A 17,413-nucleotide genomic window follows, 5' to 3' on the forward strand; every position below is an offset into this window, starting at 1 on the left:
CTTTAAATTACTTGGAATTAATCGAAAGTGCTTGGTTTGATTTGCTTGGAACATTCTGCCTTCTTATTACACGTACCGGCCATATCATCTGTTGTTATTTTTTGAGTCAAGAGAAATAGTCCACTTCTACTGTCATACAACGCTTTTTCACCAAGCAAGTGATAGACCATATATAAGAATCACGGCAAAGAAAAGATCATATCTTCAATTAAACCATCCTTTGAAGTGGATTAGAGCTACATTTGATTGTCAAAAGCTGAGTTCATGATATTCCATGCAAAAAAAAGTCACAAGTTTATTTGTTAACACATCACGAGAAAGAATTATTGTGGAAAAAATTACACCCATATGATAAAAACGTGCGGGTCAGATATTACCCACGGCAATGATTGTGAAACCAGTGTTTCCTGCATTGCATACGACACGAACTGTTTAGACAATAAGAGTTCGAGGAAATCATTAATAGGAAGCACAGGATCTTTTGCATTATAAAATTATTACATTTTCTTTCTAACTGAAAGACACACAATTTGTTTACTGCTGGGACATTCTGGAAACGTGCAAGATGGGCAGGCGGTGCTGCTTGGTTACTGAGCTTTCCTCTCATAAATAGTACCTTTTCAACGGAGCGCGGAACGGTATTTGAATGGATGCGCTTTACAATGAACAATGCGCCTCCATATAACCCGTGGATAGTTGTAGGTCATGAACAAGCTTGAAGTGTCCCATTCTTGTTTATTTTATGATTCGGGAAAACAAAAACACGTAAATGAAAGAGAAAATGGTTTCTCGTTTTTCCAGTTAGAAACAAAGAAGAAAAATCAAAAAGAAGTTGCATTGTAACAAAATATATTGACATGAGTATCTGGTACTTAACATGTATCCAGTGATTTCTTTTATTATTGCATTTCCTTTATAAATAGAAAATTATTTATTTTCTACATCTTTTCTTCTTTAACACTGACCTAATTATTTGCTGTGTCTAGTTTCAGAGCTTTAACAAAGGGTGATTTGTGATCTCAAAGACAATTGAATAGAGAGCGTGTGCTTCCTTCTTTGAATTCCCAGACCTACCCAATTACATGAGATAATAAAGAATACCAGATAATATAGAAATCGAGAATAGCTCGAGGCTTCATCTCGAAATCAATGGACGACAATACACAACATATAATAAAGGCCCAATAAAGACTAATAGAAAGTGGTTCATCCTGTCTCTATAAAGAATAGGTTGATTAGATTAACGTGGTAGACTCACTCCTTTCACGGATCCTCAGTTACTTTCTTATCTGCTCGGTGTTCCTCATGATTGAGTGAAACAGCCACCAAGAAAGAGGGAAATTTTGCACTGCGCAACTCTTTGTCAAAGTTCAATTTATGTCAAGGTTGGAGCAAACAACAGCAAAATATCTGAATATAACCATCCGGGATTTATCTCTCCCTTTTAAAGGAAATAGCTCGTATCTATACTAGAAGACATTCTTTTGATTTTACCCCAGCTAAATCGACTCAACTTTTGTTTCTTTGTTGGATGAATTTCGTAGAAATAGTCATGTTTTTCCAGGCATCCACACATTGCAAAAGTAGAGAGCTTCAGTTTTCTGATTTAAATTTTAAATAATAAAAGGTGGGTGGCTTGAAGTTACAGGAGAGGAGGGTTGTTGTGTCTTGTGCCCCCTCCCTGCCCCCACCGCCCGCGGGTTTGTTGTGTCTGGCTGCACCAATGCTGACTGCAGTCTCTGGCTGGCTCGCACGCCGTTGCTATGGGTTACCGCTACCTGCCACTAAAAGAAACTGGCAGAGAAACACCACCAGCATCGGCAAACAGCAGTTAGGAATAAACTGCCAGAGAAAACATTGATGCAACAACAACAATATTACAACATTAAAAATAATGGTCGGTAGATGCAAGGCAACCCGAATGGGCCATTCATTGGCTGAAGTGGCCCGGCCCTGACTGAGGTGAGAGGGAGTTGGGACATGACACAGACAGGTACACCGCTCTGGCGCTTTGTTTCGGGTATGTTTGTTTAAAGCGTTGCTCTGATCATATTTATTAAACGTTATTTACATTTCATTCACAATGGTGAAATCGAATCCTGAAATAGTTGTTATTGGGCTTTTAAAAGGGTGTTTCTATATGCCTTGAAACTAGTTCAAGAAGAAAACATGTAAAGATCACTTGCAGTCAACAACTACGACGATTCCTTCTAATGTTTTTAGGCAGAAAATAAGCTCATTTTCTTTTTGTTTTAAAAATGCCCATCTGCAGTGTGGATGTGTGTGCAACAAACTTCATTCAAGCCTCTCAATTGAGAGATTCAGTATTGGATATTGGAGTTTTGTTTTAAAAATGCCCATCTGCAATGTGGATGTGTGTGCAACAAACTTCATTCAAGTCTCTCAATTGAGAGATTCAGTATTGGATATTGGAGTTTTGTTTTAAAAATGCTCATCTGCAGTGTGGATGTGTGTGCAACAAACTTCATTCAAGCCTCTCAATTGAGAGATTCAGTATTGGATATTGGAGTTTTGTTTTAAAAATGCCCATCTGCAGTGTGGATGTGTGTGCAACAAACTTCATTCAAGCCTCTCAATTGAGAGATTCAGTATTGGATATTGGAGTTTTGTTTTAAAAATGCCCATCTGCAGTGTGGATGTGTGTGCAACAAACTTCATTCAAGCCTCTCAATTGAGAGATTCAGTATTGGAGTTTTGTTTTAAAAATGCCCATCTGCAGTGTGGATGTGTGTGCAACAAACTTCATTCAAGCCTCTCAATTGAGAGATTCAGTATTGGATATTGGAGTTTCTGGCAAAGGGAAGGATTTACAATTCAATCCATTATTTATTTCTGCCTGCTGCTGGTGTGGTTATGGAAGGCCGCTCAAAAATCATTCAATGGGAATTTAATTGGAGGAGCAGGTTATAAACCAAGTTTCTCTGAAAATTATGTGCATGCAACTCTTGGAGAGCATCTTCAAATTCAATTGAATCATTCAGATAAGATATTCCAAGTCCTTTTCCTAACTTTGATAACAGATGTGATGGTGTTTTATTTACACGTGGTTCTCCCTCCTGCTTCAATCGGGAAAATAACGGCGGGGGAGGGGGGAGGTTGTAAACGCACATCTCAAGTTCAATCGTTCCCCACAAAACAAGATCAATTTATAATAGTCACTTCGTGACTTTTACCCATTCCCTCTTCACTTTAAGTCCTGCATGCCTGCAATAATCTGTTGTAGAATATTTGTTAAACAGGAGACGCAAGACTTATTCACACTGTTCGTTGTTATAATTGTTAAATTACTAAAGGAAACAGGAATAATATTGAAGGTAGAATTTAGATGCATACCAGAAGGTATGTCTTTTGCATACTTGAGTTACATTCATGACAGCTACGGGCAACAAAATGTGCGAATACGAGCTTCAAAAAAATCCACAGAAAGGAACTACAAACTACCTTAATAGATATCGACCATGCAGTCTCATTTACATACAACAGGATGAAACACTTAAATAGTTGAGATAAATAAGACATCTTTCGACCTTGATAAAAGTAATCAAAACGGAGATTATTTCGGGAAACAGCCAAAAACAAATGAATTCTATTAAGTCACAGGCGATACCCCAAAGATGTGTTTACTAGTTAATGCACGTGGGGATTATAAACTTCCTGGGAAAATGATAATCCATTAGTGATTAATTTGAAGTTGTATTTACAGGAATTCGATGTGTAAAACCAGAAATCTTCAAAACGGTAGCTGGACAGGTAGCTTGCTCATTGACCTTAGTTTGTAAACTTGGCGTTTTTGTTTGCATTGCTCCCTGGATTTATTTTTAAATGCGGAGACTGTCAATGTCCAAACCAAATACCCTATTCGGAACTGAGCTACGTTTGGAGCCGAGTTGGTTAAATTGATGAAGCTCATCATTACTGGGCACTTTAGGATGATGCAGCTACGAAAAAAAAATGCATCAACCTTCTTGAGAAACAGCTCAATTGTATATATTCAGCTGATCATGAATTGCACAAGATTTGATTACTTCCTCGACTGGCTCTTGATTTTACTCCTATATGCTGATAGACAGCAGTGGCCTCTCGTGCCATTTTTTGGCACTATAAACCTCTAAAAGATCCTGATTGTAAACTAATTACCCTCTCTAATTTGTAACAAAAGATTGAAGTTAAATTCAAAGTTCTCCAAGAACTTCACTAATGTTCCAAGGTTGATGTTTGTTCACCTTTCCAATTCATTTACTTCCACCAAACAAATATTTCTCCATCTGCTCATTTTGTTTAAAAAAAAACTTAAATATGGTGCTGAGAGAATTCCTTTCAAATGGCCGGTTCCATGGTGTGGTTATCATTCTCAATCTCAACCATTTCTCTTTTGATTCATCTCTGATTTTCAAGGCTGTTTACTACTGGTTTCCTTAAAATTGTAAGTTTTGTTTTAGAAATAAGATTCTTACTTTGAAATCAAACAAATTAAAATGCAATGGTCAGTTGTGACTGGTAATATCAACCCAAAACTATTTTTATGTTTTTGCTAAAACTAAAATGCTATCATCTCCAAGAAAAATCCTAATTTATCATTTCTATGCACTTGACCATCTCTTATTGATTTTTAACACAATTCATCATCAAGAATAAATAAGATCTGTATCCAATTCTTAATTATTTTACTGAATTTTAATAATTGGGTAACAAAATACTGTTTTTATTACAAATTTCAGATTACAGCAAGTAACTTGCAGGCCATGACTGCACATCCCACAACAGAATACACTGTTTAGCACAGATAATATATCCAAAGAGATTTGACAAAAGCTTCACATTTGTTCCACCATTCAATTAGACCATGGCTGGTATCTATTTTGCCTTTCATTCCTACTATATCTCAGCTTTGAGCAGTTATGCTTTCTCACTTTCTTCCCAAATAGCTGATTCCTTCCCTGATCATAAAACAATTCAAAATACTGTACTATTTTTTCATGCAAAGTTTATATTTTCCAGTCTGAATAAAAGCCAGGTTTTAGCTTCAATTACATCAGATTTCATTGTCTTGGCTCCAGTGAGTATAGAATTTGCATTCACGAATCAGCCCACTTATCCCAAGAATTCATCTTGTGAATACTCACATGTGGTCGTCCCTCGGAATGGAAAGCATACAGCAATTCTCCTCAAGAACAGTTTATTCTGAAAGTAACTAATAGATCAGAATGAGCAAGAGGCACTAAATTATTAGTGGTAAAATGCATTGATATTGGCAGACAAAGCTTTGAACATTTTAAAAATACATCAAATTTTAAAAATGCAATTAAGCAATTAGTACAGTGAGGCAAATTAATCTGTTGGAAATGGCAAACTATCACTGTCCAAAACAGTGAATCAATAGTGAAGAAAATGTGATCAACATAATCAGAATACATTAATGCAAGTTGTTCTAGAGCATAAAAGGTAAAAGTAAAAAAGAAACTGAAAGTCATTTTTAGACCATATTTACAAACTGTTGGGTATTAAAATTTAAATGAATTTCGAACATTCCCTTTCTCCTATCAGTCTCAATGAATACTTTTAAACTTTATATCAGAAAGTGAAGTGCTCCTGTTGTGTTTTCCTTTTATTTTTTTTTAAGTTTGTAGGGGATTGGGCAGGGGGGGGAATTTAGAGGTTTTTCTTTCTTTTGTATTTTTGTTTTTTTTAATAAAATACCACATGTATTTGAATTAAGTTTGAAATATTGTGATATGTTTGTTAAGTGGTTTTATATTAAATAAAATTTTAAAGTATTATTTTTAAATATGGTTGCATTAAAAAGTGGGATTAATCCCCTACAGAAAGGGACATAGGTAAAATATTAGGGAAAGGATTGCTTCTAGGTTTCACAACAATCTGTAAATACATGTAAAATTGCTCCAGTTGTCCATTTCAAACCAATCACCATATCCACAAATGCAACAGTGCCAATGAACCAGCGAAAATGGACATTGTATTACTTTTATTCCACTGAATATTCCTGGTTGTATTTAAGAGTGGCAATTTGGTGCAGTTGCATTAGTGCACATTAAAATGTGTTTAAATCATTTTGGTGTTTAAAGGTGCCCTATTAATGTCTTAGTGGCCAAGAAAAGCAGCTTAATTTTAAGAGCATCCTTGAAGGACTACAAATGAGCCCCATTAACTGAAATTCTGGTCAGTTTCCTGCACAATGTTTTTAAACGATTAAAATTGATGTGTAATTGAATAAATTGATATCTTCTATTGGTATTTAGAAAATTGATCTGGTAAAACCATTGGAGCCTAGATGAAACAGTCCATGGACTAGAAAAATAACCGCAGCTTCGAAGTGTAAATTACCCAACTACTGCAAAGAGCATCAAGAACATTCAAGTATATAAACGAATTCAGGGCACAAAAAAAAAAATGAATTAATTCTGCATCTGCTGGAATTATTCTACAAAAAAGATACTCATTCATACTTTTGTTACTTGCGTATTCAACCATTTTAATACAGTACTCCTACTTGGTGTCCTATACTGGTACACAGGTGAGTAATGTCCTAATTTTGAAAAGCTTCTTGTTCCTAAATTTCTCACATCACTTTACCATATCTGCAATCTTTTCCAGTCCTGTTCCTCTGTATTCCAATTCCAAATTCTTCACCATTGCCAAAGTTATTTACTCCACCACTTTGTCCTAAGCAGCCAAAGCCCTTGACCAATAATTCTCTATCTCGTTTCTCCTTTAGGATACAAGAAGGATACATGAGGAGGTAATAAAAGGTGGGATTAATCCCCTACAGAAAGGGACATAGGTCCCTACAGATACGGACAGGGCGATAAGGCATTTGACAAGGTCCCCCACTAAGACTCATCCAGAAAGTCATGAGGCATGGGATCAGTGGTACCTTAGCTGAGTGGATAAAAAAATTGGCCTGTAGGAAGAAAGCAGAGGTTAGTATTGGAAGGGAAATATTCTGCCTGGAGGTCAGTGACTAATGGAGTGCCACAGGGATCTGTTCTGGGACCCCTGCTCTTTGTGATTTTTATAAATGAACTGGATGAGAGGCAGAAGGATGGGTCAGTAGGATTGTGGATGACACGAAGGTTGGAGAAGTTGAGGATGGAGCTGAAGGTTGTCGAAGGTTACAAGAGGATATAGACAGGATGCAGAGTTGGGAAGAAAAGTGGCAGATGGATTTTAATTTGGATGTGTGTGAAGTGATGTATTTTGGAAGGACAAACCAGAAGGCTAAATACAAGGTTAATGGTCAGTTCCTTATGAGTGTGGATGAACAGAGTGACCTTGAGGTGCACATCCATACATTGCTCAAGGTCGCTGTACAGGTTGATAGGATAGTTAAGAAGGCCTATGGAATGCTGGGATTCATTAATAGGGGGATTGAATTCAGGAGTAGAGAGGTCAGGTTGCAACTCTACAAATCTTTGGTAAGACCACACAGAGTATTGTGTTCAGTTCTGGTCACTTCATCATAGGATGGATGGGGAAGCTATGGAGAGGGTGGATTAGGAAATAAGTCTTATAAGGCAAGGGTAGCAGAGCTGGGATTTTCTCTTCAGAGCATAGAAGGATGAGAGGAGGCTTGATAGAGGTCTACAAGATTACAAGAGGCATAGATAGGGTAGATTGCCAGAGCAGGATCAACAAACACCAGATGAAATATGTACCAAGGGTGGGAGGTTTCGAGGAGACATCAAGGGTAAGAATTTTTTAAAACACAGAGTTGTGGGTGCTGGAATGCCTTGCCGAGAACAGTGGTGAAGACTGAAACATTGGGGGCATTTAAACTCTTAGATAGATACATGGATGAAAGAAAAGTACAGGGTTATGGGGTAGGGAGGGTTTAGTACTTTTTTTTTTAAAAGGAAGAATTATACGGGTCGGCACAACATCGAGGGCCAAAGGGCCTATACTGTGCTGTACTATTCTGTTAAGCACATATTCATTTAAACAAGCATTTGTTCATTTACCCTACTATCTCTGTGGCCAAAGAAACTTCTACAATTTTTTTCCCCAAATATTAAAATAACTCACATTTTTGCACTGATGTGTGATAATTCCTGTGAGACATCTTGAGCCTGCAAAGATGTAGAACAAGAAAAATTGCTGACGGAACTCGGGGGCGGGGGAGGGGGGTTCAGAGAGTGTCTGTGGAGTCAAATAGGTGGTCAACGCTTTAGTTTGAGATTCAACAATAGACACCTGAGTGAAAAACCTTCAGGAAAAGACCAAAATTGACCAATTATCGAAATGCGTTGTAAACTATAAAAGGAAAACAACCTCAATGAGATGAGCTATGAAGGACCAGATTTGCATTTTTAAGCTTGTGTTTTTTAAAACCAGCTGAAATATAAACTTACCATGTACCCAAGAACAAAATCTAAATTTACTTAAAGATAAATTGGTATCCTGATGATTCCAACAAAAATATGGAAATCCCTTAATTTACATCTTCAGTTTTTATGTAATAATCATTTAAAGATGCACAACCAATTTTTAATGATTTTAACCTTGCTAAGGGCAAAATCTTTCTGTTGTTTCCACTTTAACAGAAAGATCGGGTATGCAGAAAATTGTTGTGACCTACACTCAATGAGACAAACTGCACAGAAACATTTAGATTTCATTCTAAAGTGTCAAACAAAATGTGGTGCCAGAGTCCTTTAGTTAGTACAGATAATCCAGACTTTTAGAATACTTTATCATAACACTTAACACTTTTACCATATGGTAAAAGAAGACCAAATTTATGTTGATAATCTGTGCTAATGGTATACTGCAGCACTAAAGTACATAACTTACATGAAGCTGCAGATTTGTTTCATCTTGCTATTAAACATGTACATTTGTAAACAGTCTAAGTCTCTACATATTTTGTTCGACAAAGGCATTCCACCATTTTAATGTCAAGAAATAATAGAATTTCCTGGAATTAACTTCACACATACTCTCAAATCATTAAACTACCTTGTCATATTTGTAAATCAGAATACATCACCAATCACAGACATTTGATTAATTTATTAAAAGTAATAAAAAGGACAGTATTGCACAATTCCATGAACATGACATTTGAAGGATAAGAAAAACTTTCTACAAATGAAGGTATACTATTACAGACATCTGATAAAGTTCCAGTTTCTTTTGACATTCTCCAATTTTCTGCAAAATTAACTTAGATTACAGAATTCCTTTTGTAGTTATCACCGACAGCAACCTTCTGGCCAACAGGCTGAATAATAATCAAAATAAACTCAAAGACAATGCAAATTCTCAATATCAAGGAGACAAATAATGGTATAATAATTATACACTTCAATAAACTTTTTTTTGTTAACCAAAAATAAAACCATTTCAATTCAAAATCACTAAAACTAAAATTGCTGTAAATACTCAAGTCAGGATTCATCTGTGGAGACAGAGTTAGTATTTCAGAACCAGTTTACTGCTATTTGGAGGAATATAGCGAATATAATCTGGGTGGTAACTTTTCCTCAAATGTTAATTTTCTTGAGAAAATCAGGATGAAAAGAAACCCCAAGTGCCCTAACCTCTGGACAATTACTTAATAATTAGGCTGCTTCATTAATGAAGATCCATAAATGCAAGATAACTTTAAAATCTGTAATCAAAAGATGTAAAATGTAATACAACATATTTTGGGGCAGAGAACTGAATTTGCAGTTAATCCATTTTATCCTCAAAATAGGAAATTATGTTGTTTTTAAATTATCTTATTTTCAATACACAGACAAACATTCTCCCTTCCTTAACGATAGCTCCCTGCTGTGAAGTACTGTTCACTCATTGTTATCTCAACCAAAACTGGCCATTTTCATGTGAAGCATGGAACCAATTATTTTTTTTTTGTTGGCTTTTGTCCAGAAGAGTATCAGAACAATGCAAACGCATGCACTTCAGACAAGGATTGCTAGTTAATGATAAGCAGCTAGGCCAACATTCCTCTACCCAGGGAAGCTATCTTCGTGATCAGGGGACACATAGTATTACCATCTGACCCTAGGATATTTAGCAATCTGAAGATCAAACACAATTTTTGCAAGAAAAAAAGTATGCATTCTGAACAGAGTCAAACTGGGTAATCCCAACCAAAATGACTGGGTTAAAACACTTCTCTGATCACAAAATCAACGGTAATTTTTTCTCATTATTAAATACTATGACAAGTTCATCATCGTGCTAAAATTCAACAGAGGTGCAGTATTCTTATCGCACTTTGATTAATGCTAAAATATGAAATTGTTTTAAAATTGCTTGGATTTCAAAAATATAATTTCTTCAATCGGCTACATCAGAGTTACTTGTTTATTTTTCCTCCAGTGAATTTTGCCACCTTAATCAAATACAACAGAATTCACAGGCTGAAGGCAAAATTCAAATGGAAAGTTGTATTATCAAGATAATAAATGATTAATTTCCATAAATTAATCCAGGAGTAATTTATGAATGATATTTCCCATGTGCAACAACAGCTCCTGTATTATAAACCATGGTAAATTTGGGGATTGCCATTAATAGCATGTATAATGCAACCTCATGTCTGACATATGGTGCAGTTAAATTGTTCAAGTTTGAGCCCAGTTCTTAAAAAGAGATATATATATATGATTTCAAATAAATTTATATTTCCCCGAATTCACTGAAGTCATTTAGTTTTGGTGCTTTTTACAATTGAATGTATCCTGTTTAAAAAAAAAAGGTTCACTATTTCTCAAGGTTTTTCCTCTAACTTCATTCCAGAAGCTGCAATTAAAAATACAATGGTCCAGATTAAGACATTCTACAAAGAAAAACACCACATCAAGCTTTGAGTTACCACAAATTTCTTTTGCAAATGAGGTCTATTTGGATGATTTAGATTTGGAGAACAGTCTAGACTGCAGATTTGGAACACATGCCAAAAACAGATCCTTGCAATTTTCATCTTTTACGACTTCATGTTGTTGTCACTGCTGCTATTTCCAAGCCCTGAGGATGAAGTGCTGATGAAAATAAAATAATAAGGAGGAAATTGGTTTCTACAACACAGTTAAAGCCTGAGCAACAGAGGAGAACCTTAATTATCTCCAGTCTCAGAGAGACAGGAAATTTGGTCTTTTAATTAGGTGTTTGCAGTAGAGTCTGATTTTTTTTTGCTAGATAATTTAAAAGGAAATAACCCAAGTCTACCAAAATGAAATTCAGATAATCAGAATACAGATAATTGAATTTTCACTGCATTCATTAACTCAGTGTGTAGGTGTGCACTACTTTTGATGATGAGCTGTCATAGCTCTATAACAATGAGGTCAATTAACAATGTTTTTTTTTAAAAATATAGTTGAATTAAAAACCTTTAACCTTAAATCTAAACAGTTCTTTGCTTTCTATGCTTCCTCGGCAGGGAATCTTCGGATGGATTTTGCATGCCTATGAACAGCTTCAGTAACTGTATAGTCGGTCAGACCCGAAGCACAGGCCTCAATTTCTGTGGTGCTTAGCTGTGTTTGCAAGAAGAGATGCAATCTACTATCTGAAAGGAGGATGTCACTCTTCAATACTCTGCAAAACAAAAGAATCATGTCAAGGGTTTTCTTTAAATATTCATAACGGAAAATGGATGAACTCAATTTGTGGTAAAATATAAAATAAGCGCAGCACTTAATATATTTAGATGAACATCTGTAGGTTCGATGAGTCAAAGAAGAATTAAAGAGTGCATTTTAAAAAAAATGTTTGCTCACAGCTCAGTTTGTCGAAGGAGACTCTTCACTGAAGTGATCATTCATTGATGAGTCTAGTACCTCAAAAAATGAGTAATTGAGCAATACCATAGGAGGGTCAAAACCAATAAACTTAATATTATTGCTTCATTTAAAACTTTTGAGATGTGTGTTACCGAAATCTGGAAGCAGACAGTGGGGGACGGACGAGGACAGACCCCAAGGAGAGGTTGCTGGCTTTCATTCAGAAGTCCATCCCTCCCCCAAGAGTACAGACAAAGCCTCTGACTGGGGCAACACTTGCTAAGCAGGGATAAGGAGAAACATTAAGAGAGTCACCCCAACAGCAAGTGGCATCAACCAGCTCTTCATCCTGTGTGACGCCATTTTATTCAAACACAACTTTATTCAAAAAGCTGCTACAAGCAAAGCACGAACAAGGCCCTCTGCAAACTGAACATTTGCTATCTTCACCAAAGGTTTAGGTGTTACTTCAGTGAACATTAACAATTTTAAACTTAAACCTGTCGTTTTATTCTTAATTTTTAAAATGTGTTTTTTTTTTCAATTTTTTTGTCAGTTGCATGAATTCTGGATACCAGAGGTTTAATTGTAATTGAAATTTCCAAAAAATTCTTCACAATTTATATTAATATCTTAGCATAAATGAGCATGACTTAAACTTTTTATTAACACAACTTCATTTTTCAAGAGAGATTTATAGTTCCAGTTAAAAAAATTGCAAATCCAAATCATGTCAAATTCAAACAAGCAGATGCAATAGTAATATTTTCCTCAATTCTGTTCTTTCTCCCAACCCCAAACTTCTTTACTACCCACTCTTGCTCACTCCAAAACAATGCTGCACTTGCAAATGCAATATATATATATATATATATATATATATATATGTATTTACTTCGACGTTAGGGATGAAAGCGCTCCAATGAATGTTGAGGATGGAGCGGAGACAACGCTGGTGGAAGCGTTCTAGGAGCCGTAGGTGATGCCGGTAGAGGACCCATGATTCGGAGCCGAACAGGAGTGTGGGTATGACAACGGCTCTGTATACGCTTATCTTTGTGAGGTTTTTCAGTTGGTTGCTTTTCCAGACTCTTTTGTGTAGTCTTCCAAAGGCGCTATTTGCCTTGGCGAGTCTGTTGTCTATCTCGTTGTCGATCCTTGCATCTGATGAAATGGTGCAGCCGAGATAGGTAAACTGGTTGACCGTTTTGAGTTTTGTGTGCCCAATGGAGATGTGGAGGGGCTGGTAGTCAGGGTGGGGAGCTGGCTGATGGAGGACCTCAGTCTTCTTCAGGCTGACTTCCAGGCCAAATATTTTGGCAGTTTCCGCAAAACAGGACGTCAAGCGCTGAAGAGCTGGCTCTGAATGGGCAACTAAAGCGGCATCGTCTGCAAAGAGTATTTCACGGACAAGTTTCTCTTGTGTCTTGGTGTGAGCTTGCAGGCGCCTCAGATTGAAGAGACTGCCATCCGTGTGGTACCAGATGTAAACAGCGTCTTCATTGTTGAGGTCTTTCATGGCTTGGTTCAGCATCATGCTGAAGAAGATTGAAAAGAGGGTTGGTGCGAGAACACAGCCTTGCTTCACGCCATTGTTAATGGAGAAGGGTTCAGAGAGCTCATTGCTGTATCTGACCCGACCTTGTTGGTTTTCGTGCAGTTGGATAACCATGTTGAGGAACTTTGGGGGGCATCCGATGCGCTCTAGTATTTGCCAAAGCCCTTTCCTGCTCACGGTGTCGAAGGCTTTGGTGAGGTCAACAAAGGTGATGTAGAGTCCTTTGTTTTGTTCTCTGCACTTTTCTTGGAGCTGTCTGAGGGCAAAGACCATGTCAGTAGTTCCTCTGTTTGCGCGAAAGCCGAAGATCCAGCTGCGCTGGGTGGGTCACGTCTCCAGAATGGAGGACCATCGCCTTCCCAAGATCGTGTTATATGGCAAGCTCTCCACTGGCCACCATGACAGAGGTGCACCAAAGAAAAGGTACAAGGACTGCCTAAAGAAATCTCTTGGTGCCTGCCACATTGACCACCGCCAGTGGGCTGATATCGCCTCAAACCGTGCATCTTGGCGCCTCACAGTTCGGCGGGCAGCAACCTCCTTTGAAGAAGACCGCAGAGCCCACCTCACTGACAAAAGGCAAAGGAGGAAAAACCCAACACCCAACCCCAACCAACCAATTTTCCCCTGCAACCGTGTCTGCCTGTCCCGCATCGGACTTGTCAGCCACAAACAAACAATCCTGCAGCTGACGTGGACATTTACCCCCTCCATAAATCTTCATCCGCGAAGCCAAGCCAAAGAAGATATATATTTAGGAATTAATGAGACTTTAGCTCAAACTATAAGAATATCATAACAAAACCATTAATTTTCTCACAAACAAAATTTCACATTGACTTCAAACCATAGTTAATAAATTGCATCAATGGCATTTCTGGCATTGTAATTGAATTGTAGTTTTTATAATAATTTTTATTTTTCACACTGTGACCCACATCAACCAAAATATATACAAACGTTTCTCATTAAATATACACAGTGGCATTTTCTCCCTTTGTAATTGAATTGTAGTTTAGTAAATGATACTTTACATTAATATTAAATACAGCAACATTTCTCAGTAAACATCAATTTTAAAAGTTGAGTGGTGGAGCCAAGTACTTCAGTAATAGGTGCCAATTGACCAATAAATACCCAAGCCAGGAGCTGCTATTTTCATGGTGTTTTTATTCATAGTACTTGCCAAAATTGGCTCTGTAATGACAGCCAATTTGACAGATTTTTTTCCACAGTTTATTTTTGAAAATAAATATAAACTGATTTATTGAGGGCATTTCATAATTATGAAGAATAAACCACATAAATTGTATTTTCAAATAAAAAGTTTGTTTAAACCAGTGCTTTTTTCAAAACTACAATGAAGCATTGGATTATAAAATCGGGATTTTAGAAGCTTGCATGCAAGATGGTGCTAACCAGTGTAATTTTCTTGAGCACAAATGTACAAATACCAAAAACTTTTGACTCTCGAACCAAAATAAACACAACTGTATCTATATATTGTTTATGAACAGTGCAACCAAAAACCTTTTGGACCACCATGTCTGTGCTGATCAAGGTACATCTAAATTAACCCCATTTGTGTGCATAGGCCTATGTCCCTCAATTCCTTGCCTGTTCACATCTCGAAATCCCTCTTCTGCTTCTACCACTTTCCTGGCACCATGTTCCAGGCACCTACAGCCCTGTGATTAAAATAAAATCCTTCTCAAATTTTCCTTTCTTCCCTTAAATGTCTGATATTTCCATTCTGGGAAGAAGACTTGACTACCTTCCTGATAATCATTGATTCACATTTCAAGTTTACAATCTCGGTTCACAATTACATAGCTGATAGGAAGAAACACAATGAACTATATACACCTGAAGCTGAAACCCTGATTTTAAAAATATTATATATAGTAATGCTACTATATACTTATTTTGTCCTTGCATTATCTCTGCAACACCACTAAAACACGCTTGAAATTTCTAATGGGAATATAACAAAAGGAGCCATTATAAACCTTGTCTAGTAGCCCTTAAACTTAAATCATATATGCACTACATTTAAGCTCTTGGTCCTGAAGTCAAAACCTTCACAGTCATTTAAGAACATATTATCCTGCAGCTCCATAGATGTAAAGGCCAAGTAGAAGAACATTTTGATACACTATATAAAGCACAGGTGATAACACAACTGGACTCGTTTGTAACCTTTTTGGTACAGAAGCTCAGAGAGAATGTATTTGCCTTGGAAAGAGTACCGCTGAAAAATATTAGGCCTCCAAGCATTAGATTATGAAATATTAAACAAACTGATCACATATCATCTGGCATGTCAATGGTTAAGGAGGATTTAATTAAGCCTTTCAGTATTCTGAAAGGAAATGATGGATGCTGATCTCGAGAAACCTTTATTGTTGGCAGAAATGGATATACAATCTTAAAATAGGATCTTCAGGACAGGAATTAAAAAGTATGCCATTCTCTCATACAACAATCAGCAACTGAATTATCTTTCAGAAAACATTCTTGCCCAGCCAGAGGATAGTCAAGGGAGGTGAAGCCCAATCAGATGAACAAGGCTATAATATGGCATCAACCATCTTCTCACTAAATGGTGTTACTGGGTCGAGATTTGGAATGACCTATTCCTGACCTTATGTTCTAAAGGATTGAAACAATTTTTAGCCATTATCCAGAGATTATTTCAAAGTTCATATTTTAGAGGAATACGGAAGAACATTTCTCAGCTGTTAAATGGCGCCACTTAGAGGCCAAATGAAAACAGTTAAAGCTTCAGAAATTTGGTAAAGTTCCTCGATAACAATGGAAAAAAAATGGTTGAAACTCACACGGTTATTCTCAAAATGATGGTTTGCTCTCAGCATGAACACAACAGGAATTTTAGAAGTTTGCATGCCAATTTTAAATGTGTTGCTGTTTGAGTGGGGAAATTAAGATTGAATATATTCAAAAATGTGAACTTTGCAGCTTTCATTAGAATGCTGCATCTCCCCTTCCATCCAAACTGATCTATGAACATCGGTAAAATTCTTTTGGAAATTAGTTCCTTCACATGTAGATATTTTCCTTAAATTATGACATTCTTTAATTTTTCCCAGTTCCCTTCTTGACGTGCCTAGTGACAAAATAATTGAATACTTTTTAGGATACAGACCGATAAGGACAAGCAGGCAAGTTTTGCAAAGCAAATGAAAATAGAATTTAATCCTGATCGATACAAGGAGATGCATTTTTGAAGGTCTAATTATGGGTCCTATATAAACAATGATTGATAGGGCCTTAGAAAGTATGAGGATGAAAGGGGTCTTGGTGCACAATCCATGGACACCTAATGACAGCAGCAAAGATAAATAAGGCAGTGAAAGAAGGATATGGGTTTCTGGATGTACATTAGCCAGGGTTTAGAATAAGATCAGGAAGATGATGGTACAAATTTATTTTAAATTGGAGTATTGTGCTGGCCACCCCACTTATATGAAGAACCTAATTAAACTGGAGAGGCGTAGTGGAGATTCACCAGGGATGCATGAAACAGAATGTTTTAGTTAGGAGAGCCTGGATAGGCTAGCTTGTTGTTCTTATAGTAAAGGAGGCTAAAGGCAGATTTGATAAAGAAAAACAATATTACGAGCAGGAGAGATAGGGGAAATAGTAAAAGCTTTTCCCCTTTGCAAGATTCAATTTATTGTCATTGTAATAACAGTGTCATATTACATGAAATTGCTTTTGCCTGCTGCAAGGCAGACAGACTCACCATCAACAGAAATTGCATGAAGCGCCTCTTTGTCTGAAAAAGAGAAACGAGAGTCCCCCAGAGTCACCAAACATCCATAGATTCACCTCCAACACTTCCGTTGCCACAGATTGGCAACCCGAGATCCAGACCAGAGCCTCCAACTCAGTCAGGAACCCTTTAGCACCCCTTCACATCCTAGTTCCAATACCTGGCACCGCTTCAACCAGTTTCAAGCCTGTCTCCAGCAAGTCTCCAGACAGCAGTCTCCAGAAGCCCACAGCCTCCATGGGTTCCTTGCCTCGAGTCACCAGCAGCCTGCCACATACATTGGTC

The 17,413-nt window shown here is 37.1% G+C and overlaps 1 protein-coding gene and 1 long non-coding RNA gene across 3 annotated transcripts in view; one reads left to right on the forward strand and one right to left on the reverse strand.

Moving 5' to 3' along the window:
• Window positions 1-1,787: 1,787 nt before the first annotated feature.
• LOC138751617 (uncharacterized) lies at window positions 1,788-12,244 on the forward strand. Of its 2 annotated transcripts, none has more exons than XR_011350084.1 (3): window positions 1,788-1,962; window positions 6,279-6,553; window positions 11,432-12,244. It is a non-coding gene; the product is annotated as an uncharacterized lncRNA (long non-coding RNA). The 2 variants fall into 2 exon arrangements; XR_011350085.1 differs by having other exon boundaries at window positions 1,948-2,020.
• Window positions 9,034-17,413, reverse strand: part of snx10b (sorting nexin 10b) — an 80,088-nt gene continuing 71,708 nt past the window's right edge. The window contains exon 6 of the mRNA XM_069914135.1: window positions 9,034-11,589. Coding sequence (XP_069770236.1) covers window positions 11,415-11,589 — 175 coding nt within the window. The 3' untranslated portion in view covers window positions 9,034-11,414. The remainder of the gene's footprint in view (window positions 11,590-17,413) is intronic.

Source organism: Narcine bancroftii, chromosome 1 (genome assembly GCF_036971445.1).
Source record: "Narcine bancroftii isolate sNarBan1 chromosome 1, sNarBan1.hap1, whole genome shotgun sequence".
In the NCBI taxonomy this organism is placed as follows: Eukaryota; Metazoa; Chordata; class Chondrichthyes; order Torpediniformes; family Narcinidae; genus Narcine; species Narcine bancroftii.